A 21,059-nucleotide genomic window follows, 5' to 3' on the forward strand; every position below is an offset into this window, starting at 1 on the left:
ATATTGGTACCACAATGGTGCAGTTATCGCTAGGGTGGCGATGACAGCGACCTAGAACTGTGTAGTGGGAACTAATGCCTGGTATTTGATGGAGGAGCGAACATGCCACTATTGGCCCAGTTCTCTCGATTTCTCGAGTTTTGAAGAAGCAATATATATCTAGATCTCTAGGCAGCTCTTGCTTGTGTTTTCCTGCTGGCAACCCAATTCACGGTTCAGTCCTTCGTCAAGTCGTCGAGGCAGAGGAGGGCAGAAGAGAGATTAGGAAGTGGAAACCGAGAAAGAAGGAGAACAGAAGTGGGAACAGATTGGTTTAGACTTGGAGACGGCAACGAGGCCGTTGCCAGACTAGCAGTAAATGAAATGGCCCATGCTAGACCTACGTAGTACGCAGTAGGTATTTGGTTAGGAGCAGGTTACTGGTGCTTGACGCCTCTTTCATAACTTGACCTGTCCCTGAAGGCCTAAACCCGACAGGCTGGATTAGGTTGTAATTTAGTACGGGAAACGATGGGGATTATTAGGATTTATGGGAGGTGGACCGACACCCAAAATCGCGCAAATTACCCAGGTTATTTCTACTATTATTTTCTGGCGATGAACTCAATGAGGGGACAATTTGGACAGGCGAGTACCCCTGGTACTTAGTACTTAGTAGGAAACGCATTTTAGTGACCCCAATTTTCTTGCCACTGGGCATCATTAAGATGTACAGACTACCCCTGTCTGTATGCGCCTTCAATGACTGAAGGACGGAGCTTCACAGTTGTAACAAGAATACCGGATTATGTTTCCTCGGAATTGATGGATTTCATGCAGAATCAGCCATACTATATACTACGATACTATGTACACAGGTGAGCTTGGTTGGGGATGGTAAAAGGATGAATTGGAGTGGTAATATGTACTTAGCCGGGATTATACTGGGTATTCTAGATCATGCAATAATAATGCTGGTAGCCTGGAACTTGCTTGACAGGATTGAAACAACATTCTCTACGCACTAGGTTATCCCTTGGGAAATCTGTTCTTTGATCTGCACTCTGTAGTGTGCGGAATATCAAAGACAATATGATTAGCACTTGAAACGATTATTGGAAATGGAAATCCAATTACTAGTGAATACACTGCAGGATAAGGCAGCAATTTTCAGATCACAATCTTATATCTCCTGGTGTCGATTACACTACTGGGAGCGTTGATCGTCAATAATACCCTAGATATGCACGCAGTAGGACCCGGGAGTATCTGTCTATGGAGCCAAATGCAGACTGGCTCGCTTGCTGGTCATTAGACTTACTGTGTAAGTATGTGAGTCCGAGAAAGTTCAACGATTCGGATGAAAGGACAATAGGTCTATAGGGACTCTAAAGTCGGTAGTAATTTAAAGTCCGAACTCTGATATATACAAGTACGGATTACGGAATTTCTCCCCCTAGGGTTTCTTCACTCTAATAATCACCCGTAGTCTTGAGTCTTGGGCCTTGACAGGAAATTAAGCTGTGTCAGATGGGAAAAGCACGGACGTCCCAGGAGTTTGGGATTCGGGAAAGCAATCGATAGGACAACCAAACAATAACCATAAAGGCACAAACACCATCAGACAGATCATTATCAGATCGTCTCCTCAATCGATTTTGTACCGATACCAGGGGTAGTGGTGGAAAAATGACGAGGATGGCCAGGATTCCTGGGAGTACTTGCTGACACAGATATCAACGAAGATTTAACAGCTGCTGATGCGTATTTTTCCTCAACAAAACAAAATGGACCCAAGTGGTCTGTGTGGCTCCATGTACTATGTAGATTTGCATCCGCAATTCCGCACGGAAAGGGGAATTGGTTAGTTAGTGGGTTCGTTGCTAAATTACGCGTAACAACTAACAACTGACTAAAGAAGTCAGAAATAGTAAATCATACCGCTCCTAGTAGTAAAATATAGGACTCCGAATTGTAACCTAGATACGATGGTATGTCTAGCCATCGAATAAATAATCCGCAGATTCAGGGAGATGATCTTCAATCGAGACCGACACCCAATGGTTGTTGGTGCCATTGTGCTGGGAATTTTCCGCCCATGGATCATTCCTCTAAGGCTCTAATATCCGACTGGGTCTGACCCTCAACAGCTTTGTGGACGACATGGTGCATGCATGCATTCCCATCTGCATGGTGCTTTTGTGTGACTTGTGTAAGTCCTCCATGTCGCATCAGTCAACAAGCAGGTTTTGTCCCTGGTCGAATATGCAATCATCATTTAGTCTGACTACCATCTTGAGCTCGATGCAGAATCCGACACTCAAGCAGTGCCACAGTACCAGACCGATTTCCTCATGTTACAAGTCCATACTCGCTGGCTGTCATAGCCGGTCACCGAGTGTTTTATCCATGAACGGAATTACCGCTGAACTATCCAGTCTGTCGGATCCCTGACCCACTGCAACGCCGGCGGAAACGAGTTAAAACATCGACTGTCCCACACGCCCACTTCAATTCGCGGCGCTGAACAGGCTGGTCGACTTGCCTTACTTGGTGAACAACATCATTCCAAATCCTTCTTAGCTTGCCTCGTACTCCATCAACTAAGACAGCATGACTCTTGAGTCTTGGTCCTTGGGTGGAACTGAAACTTTTTACATGGTAGCGAAGCCGCGAGGCGCGAAGTTCATGTTGGTGGAACCGTGATGGCTTGATTTGCTGGCAAGCGCTACTTTAGTAACTTGTGCTAAACGGATGGAACAAGAGCTTTATTTTCCTATTTCGTACAAGAAGAGAGATAGAAGAATTTGCTTCGAGACAGTGCGTGAACTGAGAAGCTCTCATCTCTGTCTATTCAAGGATTCACATGGTCTCGAAATAGCTGCAAGCTTGAAACCTATTTCAGTATCATCAGATTCGGCCGAAAGGACTTTCGGGCACTTATCCCCTAGTCGAGGTATTTCTGGATGTTTGGTGTCTGTTTGGGACATCAAAATTCAAGACTAGTTACTCCAAAAGAAAAGCAACCTGGGTCCATGATGGGCCTTCGATTACCTACATGGGTCATGGATACCAGTATTATAGCTCCAGTTTTAGGTAGTGAACTGTTAGGTTCTGAGATCCCCATCACTTTAGTTGGGACTGGCAGGAACTACACACATGATCACGCGCGTCAATTTGCAGACAATCATACAATGCAGCCAAATCCCAATTAGTCTCAGCGGTTCTTGATATTAATGAGATTAAGTTCAATTCTTCCTTTATCCGCAAAGTCATGGCGAGCCTATCCTGCCGCTTGGGATCTAATCCCCGTTCGGAAGAAGATTGGCTGTGAAGAACCCGAGGCCAGGCGGAAGTGGAAGGTAAGAAGACCTGGCACTAGCACTCGTCCCTATGGTACTATAGTGTATGGAGTACAGAGATAGATAGCCATTCCCTCATCTATCATCAGCCCTCTTGCCCCCTGGATGGTACAGCACAAGGATAGAAATCCTGCTTCACTCCGTTCAAATCGTACGTACTATCGGTCGACAACTCATTTGCCATGGGTCTCTGCAAAGTGCAATGACCTGGGTTTCTCTGTTCTAGACCCACACCGGATATACCTACTTTTATCTTGTGCCACCCTTTTCATGTGAATCCGCGAAGCGAGCCTAAGAATTTTAGGGATCTCCTAGCCTCCGGGCCTTCCTAGCTCAGGGAGGATATTTAGGATTCGCGGGCTCGAGGACCCGTCGTCCCGCTTACACTTGAGAAAAGAGGACAAGAAAAGGGAAAAAACGCGTTTCTGAGTGGTCAATTAGGACCTCCAGGCTCCAGGGCGTTTTGCTGTTATTTTCTCCCTTTGTTGGCAAATCATTGACGATCAGAGCACCAGCAACTGTGGATCGTGGCCAGGCTAGACAATCGCCCTGTCGCTGTTCAAATCGCCAGTGGTGTGTCCACGCTAGTGTTGATGGCTTCATGCACACATGATTCACGAATGACAGGATCATACCTACCGAAGCTAATAGGATGATGGTAGGATCAGAGGAGGACCGACGGGCTCGCGCAAATTACGAGAACAGGAAGAGGCGGAGGACGAAAGGTCTATCAAAATGTCTGCCAGTCAGCGATACAGTATTACAGTATTAAATCTATTGTGGAGACAGGGTGATTATGTTGAGGGAATCAAGTTGGCCTTTAGGGTAAGTATTGGCTGCATACCTGGGCTCCTTAGGACTTCGGGGTTTGAACATGCCTGCGAGACCCTCGTCTAGCCCCTTGATCCGTTGAACTCTACCAGTCCATCCTGTTCCTTTTTGGAAGCGCTTGGAGAAAGGATGATGAATCTTGAATATCCTCTGAATCTCAGTTATGACGCGAGCAATCCATTATTGATTGATGCTGGACAGATCACTTAGTATCTAGCGGCTTCCTGTAGATATGCCAGTAAGTAGATCTTGATTCATGTTTCATTTCTTCTCAGATCTCGACGATATTATCCCTGTAGTGAGTGCTCAAACAGAGAATGACATGTCTTTGCAGATCAACCAATTTGGTGCATGCAAGATATTATTCTATCTGGAGCTAAGGTCATGCTAAGAGAAGGAATGAAATAGAACATTCCTTGAGATAATAACAACATACTAGATGCTATAGTAGACTATCAAGCAGGGCTACAGTGACAAAAGTCCTGTCTTTCATGAGACACCCTCTCTGTAGCCAAGGCCAAATGGTATTCTGTGCCATAGTCTCATAAGTTGAATTCATGTAAAATAGTAGAATACAGGACTTGCTCGTTGCTCTAGAGTATTTTCGATTGGTTAACCGAAGAGTCACTACAATTTATGCCTCAATCACCAAGCCTTACTTGCCTACCTCCTAGCATTGGCAGTGCTTCTCCAGACTCACGCGTGGTATAGACAAAGTTGGATTTGGAGGGTTCATCATAGTTTCTTTAATACCCCTTGGGCTGGTTCAAAATATCTCAGATTCCGAGACGCTACTTTGAGAGTTAAATACAAGCTGAAACAAGGTAGATCGACTCCCCTACAATCATCATTTATGCAGTAGACTTTGGAATAAGAGGATATCACTTGCTTCCGTGAAACATGGCACTTTAATACATACGAAGCAGGGCAGACATCATAGCAGCATGAATTCACCCTGTAACATGAATGTTCTTGTATGAAAAGTAGGGAGTCTGCTTTGGACGAATGGTTCAAACGCTCCATCAAGAGACAAGATGAAGACCTGAGCAGGGTTGAGATCTTTTGGGGGCATTCGGGTATTGCTTGTGAACAGATCAAGAGAACACATCCGACCTCTACATAACGTCAGAATCGAATTCCTGCCTTTCAAAGTCTAGAGACTGAAAGTATGTTCAAGAAGCGGCAAGTGCCAACAGCAGTTTACTAGAGATTTCTGAAAATAGCCTACGTAGGGACACAAACTCGTCTGTCACTGTTCCATACGCGGTCTTGGTCGAGCCTTCGCCATCACCTGGGACATCATGCCAACTCCAATTCAACCCAACCAACTTCCTTTCCTCTATCGGGTTCTAACACTTACTCCCACTCTCAACCTGGGATCATTAAATTGAATAAATGAATAATCCGGAACGATGTTATCTGGCTGATCGGGCAGCTAAACTACACCTATTCAGAAAACTCATATCCAATGCCCAGCATCACGCGTTTCTCACCTCCGGAGAATCGAGGGATTTACAAATTCTAGGTGAGCATTTCTGAAGAACAGTCCTGAATGATCGCCCACTAGCTTGACATTCAAATGCTGTATGACAATATTTTATCTAGGCTGATCGCACATCTTTGCCAACCCCAATTGATGTCTCTGGTTCAGGCTGACAAGATCCTCTCCACAGATACGATGTTACCCTCCATCGGTTGAACTTTGTCCGTCCTACAAATCAATGAGTACGTGCCGCCGCCAAAAGGCACTGCAGACTGCAAATAGACTTACCTGGTTGTGACACGGATGTCGGTCTGGATCCTCGGGATCCCCTCCTGATGGATCAGAGTGTGGGCGAAACCGATGACTTGCACAACTTGATCCCACGGTCCTTCTGCAGATCAACGTCAAATACTAGTTTCTGGGAAGATAGCGGGAAATGATGCAAGTACCGACTGTGGTTCCTGTGGGATACATCTGGTACTTGAGGCCTGTCTGCTGGCTCGCCTGCGCCAGTAATTTTTGAACATCCGCAATCTGTTGGGAGAAAGAGGCGTTCTGAGTCCCAATCTGCGCGTTGAGATGTCAGCAGAGGAGCTGAAGGGCGTTGGATGTTTCAGTACAGACCGGTACCACAGAGAAATCTGCGGTGCATCGGGCTGGAGTTGTGAGGGTTGGGTAAGTGAAGCTCGCCATGATGGCCAAAAATACCTATCTATACTATTTTGTCTCAACCCCAAGTATAAGATGTTCAAGATTTTTCGGTCTGGGGGTTTGGTGATTATAAGGACAACACCAGTCTCCTTTTAGATCATGGTGACGTCTACTTTAGGAGCGTCATCCATTACGCTGTTCCAAATCACGTTTGAGTTGGGTGGTCATATCTGGCTATATCAAATCCATGGGTCACCGATTTCCATCTGGTCAATATCTCGCGACAACCTAGTAGAATGTCTCAGCGAGCGTACGTCCGCGACGTTGTTTAGGCTCACTCCCTCGAGCATAAACGTCTTCAAACAAGACGTCGAGTCTCAGTTCAGGCTCTGTCATCTTCTCGGCCTCTGCTACCTCTTGATTTATGATCCCGTGCACATCCTTATCCATTGCCTTAGCTTCATCCTCCGTGATGATGCCCCATTCAATCAACCGTTCCCGAAGACTCGAAATTGGATCATTCTCGCGTTCCTCTTTGAGCTCTTCCCGACTCCGATATGCAACATCCGGGTCGGACATTTAGTGTCCTGCATAACGGTATGTGACATACTCGTATATCAGCGGCCCTTTGCCTGCTTGAATGAATTGTTTACCGTGCTTCATTGCTGCCAGAACAGCCAGGACATCCATTCCGTTCACTCTGAGGCCAGGAATGTATTGGCCACGCTTATGATAATCAGTTATTGCAGAGGCTCTCTCGGCAGATGTTCCCATTCCATATTTATTGTCTGGAGTCAGATCAGCGATGAATGAAACCAAAACTATCACTCTGGAGTAAACTTACTCTCGCATCCGAACAGGATAGGGAGATTCCACAACTTGGCCATATTGAACGCCTCATAAACCTGCCCCTGATTGGCTGCACCGTCACCATATATATCAATAGTGACATTGCTTCCATCATTATACTGCTGAGCAAATGCAATTCCCGCGCCGACTGGCACATGCGCACCCACAATGCCATTCCCACCAAAGAAGCTTTCGAGGAACATATGCATCGAGCCGCCCTTACCATGAGAAATACCATCCTGGCGCCCAAGTAACTCGCCAACAATGGATCGGATACTGGCTCCTCGCATGAAGGTGAAGCCATGGGAGCGATACGCTGTGATCAGTTTATCTTCTTTTGTAATAGCATGCTCGATGCCAACAGCAACTGCCTCTTGACCAGTCGACTCCATCCGTCTATGGAAGTGTGAGCTTTTTTTTTACGAGTATCCCAGCTTTATCTATTCACCTTATCGATAGCATATCTCGGTACATGTCCTTAAGCTTCCTTTTCGTAGTATCCACCGTATATGGGGGAGGATCGAAGTTGTACGTCTCAAAACTCTCTTCTGACAATGGCACATTGAATAGCTTGTCATCTTCCTAGTTGGAGTTGGGCTTCTATCACTCTAGTTTCATGAGATGCAACGCAAAAGGGCGCTTACTGTTGGTATGTTCCGCACATCGGCAACTTGTGCCATGAAGCGACGATCTGTACAAGAGAGTACAGGGCACATCCTCCGGAGAGATCCCCTATATCTCAGAGATTTAGAGAGCATGGCGGCCAATAATAAAGTAGTAACGGCCAAGTAGATCTAACAAAGCGTAAAGTTAAACACGATTATTCTAATTCATTCTACTGTTTCCTAGCCTGTCGCTAAAGTACAGCACATATATCCTTCATCGTCTTGAAGTAACGTCGGAGTGACATGCTGAGTGACGCAATCTCCGACTCAAGGATCGCCTATCGTTGGATAGATATAGTACTTGATAACAAGCTCATGAAAATTGGTCCTCTAGAACGTACTATGGTATGCTAGGTATACATAAATACCAGTGAGATACAATTTTCATCTCCAGGCATGGTAGCCCGTACCTCGGATATCTTGACGCCCTGAACTGATTGAGGATGGGATATTACGCCTGAGCCAGATGTTCCAAGAAGTTCTGATTCCTTCAATGATTTCCCCATATGCATACTACTATACAGGTACATGGCACCACTTTCAGACCATCTCAAGATTGGTACCTTTGAATCCTCAAGAGAGTAGTCAAAAAAGTGCTACATTGGTTGCTGTCATGGCAATATAACCCGATTGGGAAAGGCTGCATCTACTCGGTCGGATCAATAATTTCCCACTATGACGCACCTTGCTCGGTCAGCAAAAGACGCGTCGGGGTTTCTGGTCACGGCTTAGCTGGGCCAAGTTCCAGCGAGCCGCATACCTTATATATTATCGATATTGGTTCTTTCTGGCGGGGTAAACTATATTAGAAGATTCAGGGAGGCGATATAAAAAGCCGGGGTATCACGGATGAGAGCACGCAGACTATGACCGTGCATATAGATCATTGAGTCCAGGAACCAAAATATTGCTTCATGCTGTCGCCGCAAAAACGTCGGCATAATGCGCCGCACAGCTGCCCGTTCCACCCGGAGCGGAAGTTCTCGAGGTCTTGCGTCGAAGCGCCGTGAAGAATCAGATGACGACTTACCACAAGTCTACCGGGAGATGCTTGCGGAGGCGGAGGCCCGAGATCCAGATGCCCTGGAGACGGAGCGCCCCATCAAGAAAAGGAAAGTTGGAGGTCAGAGAACCGAGCCTTCGAACAACCTCTCTTCACGGCAGCAGGAACTGCCAACAGAAAGTCACGATGATCGTGCCGGTCGACAGGTGCAGACAGTCGTTGATGATCCCACATCCGACGAATCTGATATGGAATGGGAGGAAGTCGACCTTCAACAAGCTCCAAATCTAGCCCTACATGCGGCTCCTGGGACTGCAACCGATGAGGAATCATTGCAGATCACCTTGGATGACCATCACAAAAAAGGGCGGAAAGTCATTCCAAGACAGAAGCCACTCTCGGCAGCCGAGAAGAAACTCAGATTAGACATACACAAGGTCCACTTGCTCTGTCTTCTCCGTCATGTACAAATTCGGAATCTTTGGTGCAATGATGATGAACTACAGGTGTGCAACCATAAACTCGGCATTCTATACCCCTTTTTCTGGGCCTTTTCCCTCTAAATATTGACATTGAGCCCAGAGCTTTTTGAAAAGAATGCTGTCCAAGCAGATGGTATCCATGCTAAATGCCTCTGAGGATAAACCGCAATACAGCAGATCCACCACTTTCGTTGAAGGGCTGAATCAAGCTAGCGATACATTTAACAGGCGATTCAGAGTAACGAAACCAGGCCTAAAGCGAGCTCATTGGATAGACAATCCCACATCCTTGAATGAAAAAGCGGTATTGTTTTCTAAAAGATACGCTACCAGCCCTTCTTTTCTAACTTTCTGCAGGAATCTATCATGACTGATGCTGAGGTTTTCTTGTCGAGAGAAGATTTCATAAGACAAGCCAAGACCATGCAAGGCTCTCGTGATTTCGGGACGCAGCTATTCTGTGCTCTGTTGCGTTCCGCGGCTGTGGAAGCGAGGTTGGTCTGCTCACTCCAACCTTTACCGTTTTCCGGGACAACAAAAACCATTACTCCAATTAAACCCAAATCCAAGTACATTATCATATCGTCAGACGATCATGAAACGTCTACCGATGACCAACAGATGTCTGGTACCTCGCCTACCCCAGGGTCAAGAGCAAAGAGGCTTGGTCGACCCCAATTCACTTCAACGCGTCCTCAGAAAACGTCTAGCCCAGGTAGGATCATCATCGATGTTGCCCGAGAAAAGCCCACTGACGTCTCAAGTCCCGCGAATGATCGTGCGAGACTCGTCTTATCCAGTGTTTTGGGTTGAAGCTTTCAACGAGGCGCTCCAGAAATGGGTTCCTATTGATCCACTAGTCACAAAGACAATTGCAAAGGCGTCAAAGTTTGAGCCACCATTCAGTGATCCATCTAATTGCATGACTTACGTAGTCGGCTTTGAGGAAGACGCGTCCGCAAGGGATGTTACCCGACGCTATGCAAAGGCTTTTAATGCCAAAACTCGCAAACTGCGTGTTGAATCGACCAAAGACGGAGAGAGATGGTGGGCCCGCGCTATGCAATTCTATGAGAAGCCATTTTTTGAGGACAGGGATGAACTAGAAATCAGCGAGCTGACAGCCAAAACTGCAGCTGAGCCCATGCCCAGGAACGTGCAAGACTTCAAAGACCACCCGATCTACGCGTTGGAACGGCAGTTGCGTCGGAACGAAGTTGTCTTTCCCAAGCGTGTGATAGGACAAGTTAGTCTTGGGAAGTCAGGGTCGAAAGACCAGATGTTGGAACCTGTGTATCGCCGCAGCGATATTCATGTTGTTCGCAGTGCGGACAAGTGGTATCGCTTGGGACGGGACATCAAGCTTGGTGAACAGCCTCTGAAACGCATTCCCGCAAACAAGAACAAGGTTTCTGGGTTCAATGAAGGCGAGGATGACAACGGAAATGCTGCAGAGGTCCCTCTCTATGCGTACTTTCAGACCGAGATCTACAAGCCACCACCCGTGATGCATGGAAAGGTACCAAAGAACTCTTACGGAAATCTGGATGTTTATGTACCAAGTATGGTTCCTCCGGGAGGTATCCATATCAGACATGCCAACGCTGCGCATGCAGCAAGAATCCTGGGCATTGACTACGCAGAGGCTGTGACAGGGTTCGAATTCAGAGGTCGCCATGGGACCGCCGTGTTTCAAGGCATCGTTATTGCTAGCGAGTATCAGGAAGCGCTTGAAGAGGTTCTGATGAGCCTTGAAGACGCGAAAAGACAGGCTGAATCTGAAAAGAAATCTGCAGAAATGTTGAGTTTGTGGAAGAACCTTCTTCTCAGACTGCGAATTGCAGAGAGAGTCAAAGGCTATGCCATTGAAGGGGAAGATGATGCCGTTAGTGAAGAGAGCGCCAGTGAAAGTGCACGAGGCTACGAGTCGGAGACGGCCGGTGGTGGGTTTTTCCCCGAACCAGGGCAGGAAACAGCCACTCCAAGTGGCGGTATGGGTTACCAAGGTCTTGCCGATCAAGACTTATACCAAGGACACGCCGCTGACGAAGAACCCCCATCCCTTCCTAACCAAGATGAGTGTCTTGAAGGAGGCTTCATACCCGACGATGATAACGAGAACACAATGCCGCCAACTGGCTTAGATATACCTATAGCTACCCGCTCAGCACCGAATGGGTCTCATCGCTATAGTCTTGTCGTCGTTCATAAGGATCGAGCGGACGGTGAGCAACTCCATCAAGCCTCTGAGCCGTTGGAACTTGAGTTAGCGGTTGAAAGGTCAAGGTCACCTGAACAGTCATTCGAGGGCTCACTGAAAGCCCCAATGACTGTGGATTCATCAGCAGCAGGCGGTTCTAAATCAGCCAGTGTTGAGGTCCTCTCACGAGCACCATCCCAGACACCATCTCAGGTTCAGATACCTGAGGAAGTCGAGGGAGAATCAGAACCCGAGGACAACGGCTCACTGTTGTCCCATGATCCGGAAGATGATGATGCGATACCAGAATGGTTGGTATGAACTAGTACATTTTCCTTCTCTCTTCGTATCGCCATGCTCCAACATCCTTGTATCTTTCTTCTGTTTTCTTGTACAAATATTTATCCTCCATTTTGATAGACATGGTGCCTAAGAAATAGACAAGTGCTGCCTAGAACTGGTTATATGAAATCGCGCACGGACCAATATCGATGTCATTGCTTGACGCGTTTTCGACGCGACCCATCCGATAAGGAATTCAGGTTGAGTTTATGACCCATCAACAGCCGCAAACCTCCGACCAGACTCAATATTACCATTTCCTGCATATCGAGAAAATTTCCATACGACTGCCTCGAGTTGCGATGGGACGAGGTGACGAATCAAGCACAACTGCGAAATCAACTCAGGAACAGTTCCGAACCCCGGATAAGCCCCCTCTTACAAGTTCCTCTACCACATCAAAAGCTCGCAAAGACATATCGTCGGCGAAAAGGCAAAGCGGCACGCCAATATCCTCGGGTCGTACATCGAAGTCATGGAAAAGAAGCCTGTTGTCAGGGGAGCAACCGACGCTCACACAAATCGACTTTGTGACACCGAGATCACAGAACCTTGAATCTGATGACGATGACGATGATCTCGATTATATTGACGACGCACCGCACGATGATACCGTGAATAGCTGCCAAGTGATTGAACTGGATGATGATCTGGATGGCGATACTGGTTACAGGCCAGATTCACATTCACGGGCACGCCGCAGTGGTGGCGCAATGAATAGGCAGAATGCAGAAGGCAAATCATCGAGGATGAGAAGAAGCTTAGGACAAGCAAATTCGAGTGAGAAACGATCGCGAGGACGAAAAAGCACCGATAGTGTTGCAATCAATAAGAAGCGCACGGATAAGTCGCGGAAGGACAAGACCCTCACCCAGATGGATTACGTGCGGCGTTATCTGAAGATCGAGCCCGATGATGAGGTCAAATTAGAATATACCTATATGACTCCGAAAGTGAACAAGGGGCAGACAATGAAGGGAACAAGTTCTCGAGACCTTAAATCTGGGTCCGCTAATGTTCAAAAGATATCGAGCTCGATTAAGAAAAGGAAGCTGCAGGACGACGATGAGGAGGAGGAGGACTCGAGAGCACTACTGGTTCTGGCCCAGACGCAGGGCAAGAGACTTTTGAAGGAGGAACCAAAGACGCCACAGAAACCCAGACGATCAGAAGTTCCTTCTTCGCAATCACCCGAGAGTCCTGGCGTCGCATTTATCTCGTCATCCCAGTTTCGAGACGCCACCCGCTCTCCACTTAGACTTGCCAGGACAAATACGTTTACTCAAAGCATCAAAGATGAAATTCCGGACTCAAATGAGACAGCAGAAAGTTTGAAACAAATTTCAATGGTCGAGAGTACATTACCGCCTCCTATAGTACCAGAGTCTTCGCTATCCTTTGAGCTCGGGGGCGACGATGAGGTACCCTTTGATTTTAAAGCGACACAATTGAAGTCTGCCACGGAAGCCTCTGCTTCTGCGCTTGAAATTGAGCGCGAGCTAGACAAACCTCCTCCGAGCACGGAGAGAACAGTGGTATACGAAACGGATGCTGAAACAGACTATAGCGATAATGAACAGTCGACCGTGGCTGGGCCGCGCTACGAGATGGTCCTAGCCCACGACGCGGATCAAGCTGTCGAAGACGGAGATGAAGGTCCTGAGAATGATTCCCAAACACTGCCTCCGCCAATCATGCATTCTAGCTCGGATGATGAGCGTTCACTTTTGCAAACCGAACTCAATCTATCATCAGATGCCTCAATATGTTACCAAAGGCGACATCCTGCCACTCAGTTTCCATCCGAACCGATACCTACTCTGAGCACTCAGAAGCTTGCTGAGCTTTTCCCACAAGAGTCCAGTCTCCAACAAACCCTGACAGAGACTTCAAGAATCAAGCCCTCTCTCCTGAGGAGACAGACACTAGTTGATCCGTTCTTACACACACAGACCCAAAGCCAAACCCAAGATCTGGTTAAAGACTCCACAGAGATTGTTCTAGAATCTTCACCAGTCGCACGACCTCGGGACTACGCATCTGAGGCTGATCCTGTGCTGCCCGCTCATCCTGCGCAGGGCGTGGTGCAGGTGGAGTCTTCGCAGCCGGTAGACCGACTCAAACAACGAGCGGACCCGATTCAAGATTCTGGTCCGAAGGGGCTTCTGTCTCGCAGTCAACTCCTGACGTCTAGTGTCATGGAGAGTGTGCCTGTGCCAGGGTTTTGGATGGGCAGTCAGGACAGTGTCGGACAGCCTTATAGTTTACCAGACACATAGAAGTATATAGTCACATTCACGAATGACGAAACACACATACGACGCACATAAAGAATACATTGATTTCTCTTTCATCACCAAGTAGTCAATCTATGTATATTGTAGACTCTAGATTATAGATTCATCGTGGATCCCTTAGTGGGGTATGTCCTAATCGCTGATTGTTCGGTCCGTCCTACGCCCCGAACGGAAGCATAGATCAATAAACCAGCAACAATCAGCTCCCGCCTTCTGGACTCGACCATCTCCTCCGCAACCGTCGTCAAAGGCGGTTCCTTTGACACTTCCTTAGTCCTCCATAACCAAATCAAAACCTCCCTAGTTACCTGATACCTTTGGCGCAAAATGGATACTGCGTACGATCACATCCAAGAGGAGATTTACTCCTCTAATGGCTCGAAGAAAGACGACTCACAGGACGGCTCCGCTAAACCCCAATCCAACGTCGACCTCAACACCGAATTGCAAGAGACGTTCCGCGCCTTCTCCGCGAGCCCCTGGGGTGTTCGCATCGGTGGCTTGTGGGACAATGTTCGCAAACAAAGCGAGAGTTACTACGAGGGTGCCAGACAGGAGTACGCTGCGGCCAGCGAGGAGGCCGCCAAGGGCCTTTCGGATCTGAAGGAGACCATTGTCGGGCGCACACGAGGCCTGTCGCTTAGCACCGCGTTCAATCCTGGGTCTACAGAACGGAGTAAGGATGAGACGCCGACGCCTACAGCAACTCGGGCCGGAGAAGGACAAGCAGAAGGGAGTGCGGATACGAGCACGAATGAGGGTTTTATCTCTCGATTCAAGGCTGAAGCTGCGAGACGACTAAAGGAGATTGAGAAAGCGGAGGAAGCGGCGGATGAAGCGATCCTGCGCTTCGGGATGACTATCGGTCAGAAGCTGCGCGATGCGGTCAGCATTGTCCCTCCGGATGCGGAGTCGTCGAACAAGATTCTCTTCGAGAGTAAAGATGCCGAGGGCAAGAGGGTGATTCATGCGACACGCTTCGAGGCGCAACTGCATGTGATCCACTCCAATCTGGACAGCTTCACCAAGGACCCAGTCAGTGACCAGTGGGCCGCATTCAAGGAGGAGTTCAATGTGGACAACAAGACTAGTGCCATTGCTGCGGATCTGGAAAAGTATCCCGAGCTGCGGACAGCTATGGAAAAGCTTGTTCCCGAACAGGTCGAATATGCGACGTTCTGGTGCCGGTACTATTTCCTCCGTCTCGTTATCGAGACCGAGGAGCAGAAGCGGAAGGAACTTCTTAAAGGTATGTTGCTATCCCTAGCCCTGAAAAACTGTACTGAGGAGAGTGTTGACAATGAACTCCAATAGGAGCCAATGTGGATGAGGAAGAAGAGGTTACATGGAGCGATGATTCTGACGATGATACCGACTCTCCCTCGACTCCACAAGGAAAGCCGAACAAGGCAGCTCAGGCTCCTGCTGAGGAGAAGAACACTTTACTCAAACCAAACGAACGTCGCCGCTCGAACGACCAGCAGTCTCAGCCTGACAGTGAGTCCAGCTATGATTTAGTCAGCGGCACCACCAGTCGGGCCCCGGGGAGTCCCAAGGAGAAGAGCCCGACAGCTGCGGCCAAGGACGATGACAGCGACGACGAAGATTGGGAATAAATGACGGCGATTGACTATTTGTCTGACAAGTCCTTCCTCACGGACTGGACAGCCACGTTTACTCAATTGCGCTGATCAACGATTCATCCAAATGGAACTTGACTTGGGAGATCAGTGTTCAAGGAGTTATGGCGTATTCAATGACTCTCGGGAGTTTATGGTTCTTATGGCCTTTTCTTCGTGTTTTAGCGGTTTGCTTCTTGATATCAATGTACTCGAGTCACTTGTTTTCTTGCGCGGATCTGTTTTTGTATTGAACCCGGAAGGGCTCAATGATCCACCATTCTATTGCTGCAAATACAATCTACAAAGCTGGTATATGGTCTCGGAGCAAATCTATGTCTCGTAGCTGTTCACTCTATAGTTGAATTTTTTACTTTACATGTTTATCTTCAGTCATACATCATTATTTTTTTTCTTTTTTTTTCACGCATCAGAACCTGTATCTTCCACTGGTGTCGATCGTCGTGAAAGCGAGGAGCCTCGATGTGAAACTTCATCGACAAGAGCCGAAGCGCCTCGAGTCGCATGTTGACGCCTCACATCTGCATGTCTGGACGCTGAGCCTCGAGAATGCAACGGTGTCTCGGGTGTATGTTCTCGAGAGCGCAAGTGATATTCTCGGTTCTTCTCAGTGGGCGTATAAGGATAATCACTTCCCTCCCGAGAATATCTCAATGGAGTTCCCTCAGGAGCCCAGCTGTGCTGGTAATCCTCGCCTCGGTGCTTGACGGGGCTTTCGTCGTAGGGATCCCAGCCAACTCTCCGTCTGGCATCTGCGCGGAGACGCTGGCGATGCTGCTCGTCGCCACCAGCGCCAGTGGTGGAAGATTCCTCCAGAAAGAAGTTGAGGAGCTCGTCGCTGATGGAGAGATGGGACTGTTGTTGGAATTGTTGGAGAGATGTCAGTCGGAGAAGGGTCTCGAGGAGCGACAATGAGGTTCGGATGTGGTTGAACAGAGGATTTGTGATAGTAGTGGTGGCGACATGCTGCGAGGAAAGTGAAGGCGCCTTTTGCTTCAAGGGAGACGATGATTTCTCATCCGTCGAATTAAGAGATAGTTTGGCCATCATTTGCGGATCAATCGACTCTTCCTTTTCATCTGGTTCTGATTCGCTGTCTGAGGATTCATCCTCGTTATAGACCTCAAATGCTATCCATTCAGGATCGAGATCTTTGGGCAAACGCCAGTGATCTGGAATAGAGTCTTCATTAAAACTTTGGTTGAGCGAAGCAGCGTTATTCGCCCCGTTCAACTGAGCATCTAGCTGCGCCTGTATTTCATCAGTCTCCTCATCTTGTTCTTCTTGACCATATGCCCAATCTGTTTCATCACGCTCGACCATGCGGCGCGGAGGGATGGCATTTAAATCTCTCTTCAGAAGAAGTACTGGGTTGTTGACTTCGCCTTCTGTATTGATATTCAGAACCTTACTCGTGTCCGCGTAGAAAATCTTCGAGATCTGGTGAATGGGGATGATTTCACGCATTCCAGCTAAGCGAACGCCTTCAAAATGCTCTGGCTGTGGCTCATCATCGTCATACGAATGAACTCTTCCATCTTCCAGGTCCTCGACAACCAATATTTGGTATGCATATTCATCCATTCGTGCCTCAGCAGCAAGCTGGGCGCTCTGGTGTGAAGCTAATGATCGTTTGGCAGTCATATCCATGGGAACTCGCCGAAGCTTCACACGAGCTTTGTGCATGACCTCTTTCCACGTAGTTTCTCGGATGCCTTCTTCATCGTGAGGCCGAACATGGCTCGCAAAGAGCATATATATCGAGAGCGTGAAAGTAGGGCCAATTTGAATCGCCTTGGTAGGAGACATCCAATACTGTGTATCACCAGCTGTGAGAAATGTGCTGGCCTGCAATAACCGAGATGGCGAGACTGTGGACGGGAGGTTGGTCGATAATCTGGCGCCCGAAGTGGTGATGGCTAGATTCATCAACGGTACTGCATCCTCGATGCGTACCAGCAGTCTTTTAATATTTTTAATTATGAGCTTGATTTCCGCGTCATTACGAGAGCGATCTCTTGGTGACTTTGCCCCTCTTCGTATCAACTCTTCGGAAGCAGCGGCGTTTGCTAACCGTTGCCCAAGAGCTTGCATGTCCAATCGGAGGGCTTTCGTGAGGGATACTGCAGACTCTAGAGATGTATTTCCTCGTGCAGCACTGGGGAGTCAGTCTTACTTCCCCTCAAGCGACTAGACCAACATACATCAACTCAATCATATCAATGGCTGGTGAGATAACCTGAGCGTCAGATAAGCATATGGGGGCAGAACTTCCAGCGCATGCAAGAATAGACACACCCGAATCTTGCTTTGCAAGCGCTGCTGCAGAGAAAGCAGCTCTTCTCTTTCTTCGGCATTCTCCACATTCTATGCAGCAGCTGCATTAGCCATGATCACATTCTCGAGCTTAGGATGCTAATACCCACTTTGAGCAGACGAGAAGATTGTCGGAAAGCGTAATTGGCTGTAATAGCTATACCTGAGCTGAGAATATCATCAATATCAGAACTCTGGATACGCTCGGTGAGAAGGCTTCAAATGCGCTTGCTACCATACCGTATGGCATAGTTCATCGCCTGCTGGGTGAGCTACCAATGATGTCAGCATCGGGCTCAATCGCATAAACCGATCGGGAAAGGCATACCCTAGTCAAGAAAGCATCCATCTTATCTATGAGCTAAAGGATCCAGCTAAAGACGCTAGCCTCAGTTAACCTTCATAGAAGTCGTTGTTTGCTTGAGAATAAGATGATTCGAGAAATCCCAAGTCCAGACAATGACGGAAAGTGTCATAGGGGTCAATTCTCCCCGAGTGAGATGCTTAGATTTCTATCTAGGTGCTAGGTGTACAATGCTCACCCAGGTGAGCTCAGTAAAGGTCTTGGCAGGCGGGTGCTGACTAATAGTAGGGTAAGCCTACCTACAGCAGGGAGCGTCATTTCTTGGGTCTGAGGTCTCAGTTAGTCCTCGGCCTACTCTCTAAGTCCCTGTTCCTTTTCTCGCAATAGTTGCTCCTCTTCAAGGCGCCAGCGTAAATCCTGTATCTCTTGGAGGCACATTCTGGATGTTGTTGGATGCTGGCCATCATCAAACAGTTCTGGGAGGGTGTTTGTTTTGGAATTGGGGGTCTGAGGCCAAGAAATCCTCTAGCCATAATCAACAGGCAGTCATAGGTATTCTATTCGCCCCCTTGGGCTTGTTCATGGAAGGGGCTGCTTTGTTGTTTAAAAACTTACTGCCACTTATTATTTTTATGCTTTGCGAGAAGTCTTTCCTTGCTGTCGGAGGCCACAGATGTGCTAGAAAGTCATCTACCGGAGGCACTATCATGGGTACCAGAGGACTAAGCGTTCCCAAGAATGGACACTACATTCCTAGGAACAAGGGTGTCAGTTCCTGCGTATGGTTTGATAGACCAAGGGTGCTGGGTGTCCATCGGATAGCTACACTTGTTCCCGGCGTTGATACAACAGAGCCGTCGGCTTTGTGTATGTGGTACTGAGTTGGTTCATTTGCTCCGAGCTCAGACACACAACACAAGAGACCATAAGCGGAGTACCAATGGGTGGATGATGGCAATGATAACGCAAGTATAAATAGACTAGACGCTCTCAACGTCAATCTCGCAGAACTATGGATTAGACAAGATCTTCGCAGGCGAAGGCCTCTTCGCGGGATCATATTGCAAAATCCATCGAATGAGCGCCTTCACTTTGCGGGCTTCCTCCTCATCAAGATCCGGCTCTGCCCGATCGAATAACTCTTCCATGGACGTCTGCTCCACCATAAGCGGCTCCTCCCCCGGAGCAACTCCTCCAAGCTGACAATTGAAGAGCTTCCTCTCAGGTGTAAAGTAGAGCGACGAGGTCTTCCAATGCCTGAAGAACTCGTCGGGGAGGGCGCCGATCCGGGCGGTAAGGGAGAGAAGATGATCGTCATTTTCTTACTCGGACCCTGGTATACAAAAGAGGGGCTGTCCGGTTATAAGCTCAAAGACAAGGCAACCGAAACTCCAGACATCAACAGTATTGTCAACGGCTCCGGTAAGAATTAATTCGGGAGCTCGAAGACCGAGTGGAGTAACAGGCTTTGTTGGTGGGTCTGTAAAGAAATATGCTGTTCAGGGTAGGCAGGTGTGAGTACAGATATTCGTCAAGAAAAGGAAATAGATAATTGAAACGGGAGAGACTGACCGCCACCCATATCAGATAATTTGACCTTGAAACCTTTGGCGTAGCTTGTAAAGGGCACCAGCGGCTGCGCAACACAAAGATATCGAGGAGCCCATTTATCTTCTTTACCGTCTAGCCTCTGTACCAGGGGGGAGATCGACCGGGCTTGTACTTCTTCCTCCTGCCGGAGCACGTCCTCCAGCGTCGAGTCGACATCGTTAAGAGTGAACAGTATGTTTCCCGGCTGGAAATCTCCATGGGCGATACCATTTTCGTGGAGAAATGCAAGAGCCTGCAAGGATTGCTTGAGGACGCTCTTTGCCATCCGAAGCGGATAGCGGATCTTCATTCCTCGTCTGCGAGGCTTAAACTGCGGCAACTCCTCGACCATGGTATTCACACTCGGACCCATGGGCTCAAATACCAGGCACCTGTGGACGCCATTGGGACCGCGGTGTTCGAACTCGCCTAGCAGTTGTGTGACATGCCGGGCCGCTTCTGCCGGTGCGGCTTCGGTGATGTGGCGTAAAATTCGTAGCTCAGTTGTCAATCCCGAGATTTCCGACACAAGAATCTTCAGGGCGACATATCCACTGTTTCTTAAAGGAAATAAGTAACAATAATCTACAGAATGGCGGACAGACAACACAAAAGATCGACTTACTTCAGGTCACGGGCAAGCCAAACAGTTGAGTAGGAGCCCTCACCGAGCTTCCGGATGACCCTGTACTGACCGTTGTTGAAGATGTCGCCGAGGACGACGGGATGGTAACCGCCTGGACGGTAATCCTCCACCCACTCACAGGGTAATGTAATAGTTTTGAATCTCCGCTCGTCATTTGTTAAGGCTCTCGGTGGTGGAGTGGGGGGAGGCGAGATACTCATGGCTGCGACGGAGATGCGCTGTCCAAGAGTTGCCGAGTGGATTACTTCGGCTGATTCCATGGAGTTTCACGTTGCTTTCGTAACGGCAGCCATATGTTTTCGGAGCGGCATTGTACAATGATCAACATTGTTGCCAGGCTAGAAAACGGAAGTAACTGAATGACAGTCAGAATCTCTTGGCACGGGAAATTCCATAACTGGACCTAGGTACCTAGATAC

At 48.1% G+C, this 21,059-nt stretch overlaps 6 protein-coding genes across 6 annotated transcripts; 3 read left to right on the forward strand and 3 right to left on the reverse strand.

Annotated features, from left to right (window-relative positions):
• Positions 1 to 6,594: 6,594 nt before the first annotated feature.
• Positions 6,595 to 7,913, reverse strand: ACLA_089770 (putative pyruvate dehydrogenase E1 component alpha subunit; the record flags this gene model as incomplete). The annotated part of the gene is made up of 5 exons (XM_001272710.1): positions 6,595 to 6,811; positions 6,917 to 7,094; positions 7,151 to 7,551; positions 7,604 to 7,737; positions 7,800 to 7,913. The coding sequence occupies 5 exons, from the start codon at positions 7,911 to 7,913 to the stop codon at positions 6,595 to 6,597; spliced, it is 1,044 nt and encodes a 347-aa protein (XP_001272711.1).
• Positions 7,914 to 8,762: 849 nt separating this feature from the next.
• Positions 8,763 to 11,826, forward strand: ACLA_089780 (putative DNA repair protein Rad4; the record flags this gene model as incomplete). The annotated part of the gene is made up of 4 exons (XM_001272711.1): positions 8,763 to 9,329; positions 9,406 to 9,609; positions 9,663 to 10,020; positions 10,106 to 11,826. The coding sequence occupies 4 exons, from the start codon at positions 8,763 to 8,765 to the stop codon at positions 11,824 to 11,826; spliced, it is 2,850 nt and encodes a 949-aa protein (XP_001272712.1).
• Positions 11,827 to 12,149: 323 nt separating this feature from the next.
• On the forward strand, positions 12,150 to 14,126 carry ACLA_089790 (uncharacterized protein; the record flags this gene model as incomplete). The annotated part of the gene is made up of 1 exon (XM_001272712.1): positions 12,150 to 14,126. One exon carries the CDS (start codon positions 12,150 to 12,152, stop codon positions 14,124 to 14,126), a length of 1,977 nt encoding a protein of 658 aa, XP_001272713.1.
• A 345-nt stretch (positions 14,127 to 14,471) lies between these two features.
• Positions 14,472 to 15,760, forward strand: ACLA_089800 (BSD domain-containing protein; the record flags this gene model as incomplete). The annotated part of the gene is made up of 2 exons (XM_001272713.1): positions 14,472 to 15,393; positions 15,459 to 15,760. The coding sequence occupies 2 exons, from the start codon at positions 14,472 to 14,474 to the stop codon at positions 15,758 to 15,760; spliced, it is 1,224 nt and encodes a 407-aa protein (XP_001272714.1).
• A 426-nt stretch (positions 15,761 to 16,186) lies between these two features.
• On the reverse strand, positions 16,187 to 18,449 carry ACLA_089810 (RanGTP-binding protein; the record flags this gene model as incomplete). Its single annotated transcript, XM_001272714.1, has 6 exons — positions 16,187 to 17,942; positions 17,989 to 18,023; positions 18,083 to 18,151; positions 18,211 to 18,268; positions 18,341 to 18,372; positions 18,429 to 18,449. The coding sequence occupies 6 exons, from the start codon at positions 18,447 to 18,449 to the stop codon at positions 16,187 to 16,189; spliced, it is 1,971 nt and encodes a 656-aa protein (XP_001272715.1).
• Positions 18,450 to 19,414: 965 nt separating this feature from the next.
• Positions 19,415 to 20,900, reverse strand: ACLA_089820 (serine/threonine-protein kinase; the record flags this gene model as incomplete). The annotated part of the gene is made up of 4 exons (XM_001272715.1): positions 19,415 to 19,527; positions 19,789 to 19,899; positions 19,977 to 20,554; positions 20,620 to 20,900. 4 exons carry the CDS (start codon positions 20,898 to 20,900, stop codon positions 19,415 to 19,417), a joined length of 1,083 nt encoding a protein of 360 aa, XP_001272716.1.
• Between the last annotated feature and the right edge of the window lie 159 nt (positions 20,901 to 21,059).

Source organism: Aspergillus clavatus, genomic scaffold, assembly GCF_000002715.2.
Source record: "Aspergillus clavatus NRRL 1 1099423829798 genomic scaffold, whole genome shotgun sequence".
Lineage (NCBI taxonomy): Eukaryota > Fungi > Ascomycota > Eurotiomycetes > Eurotiales > Aspergillaceae > Aspergillus > Aspergillus clavatus.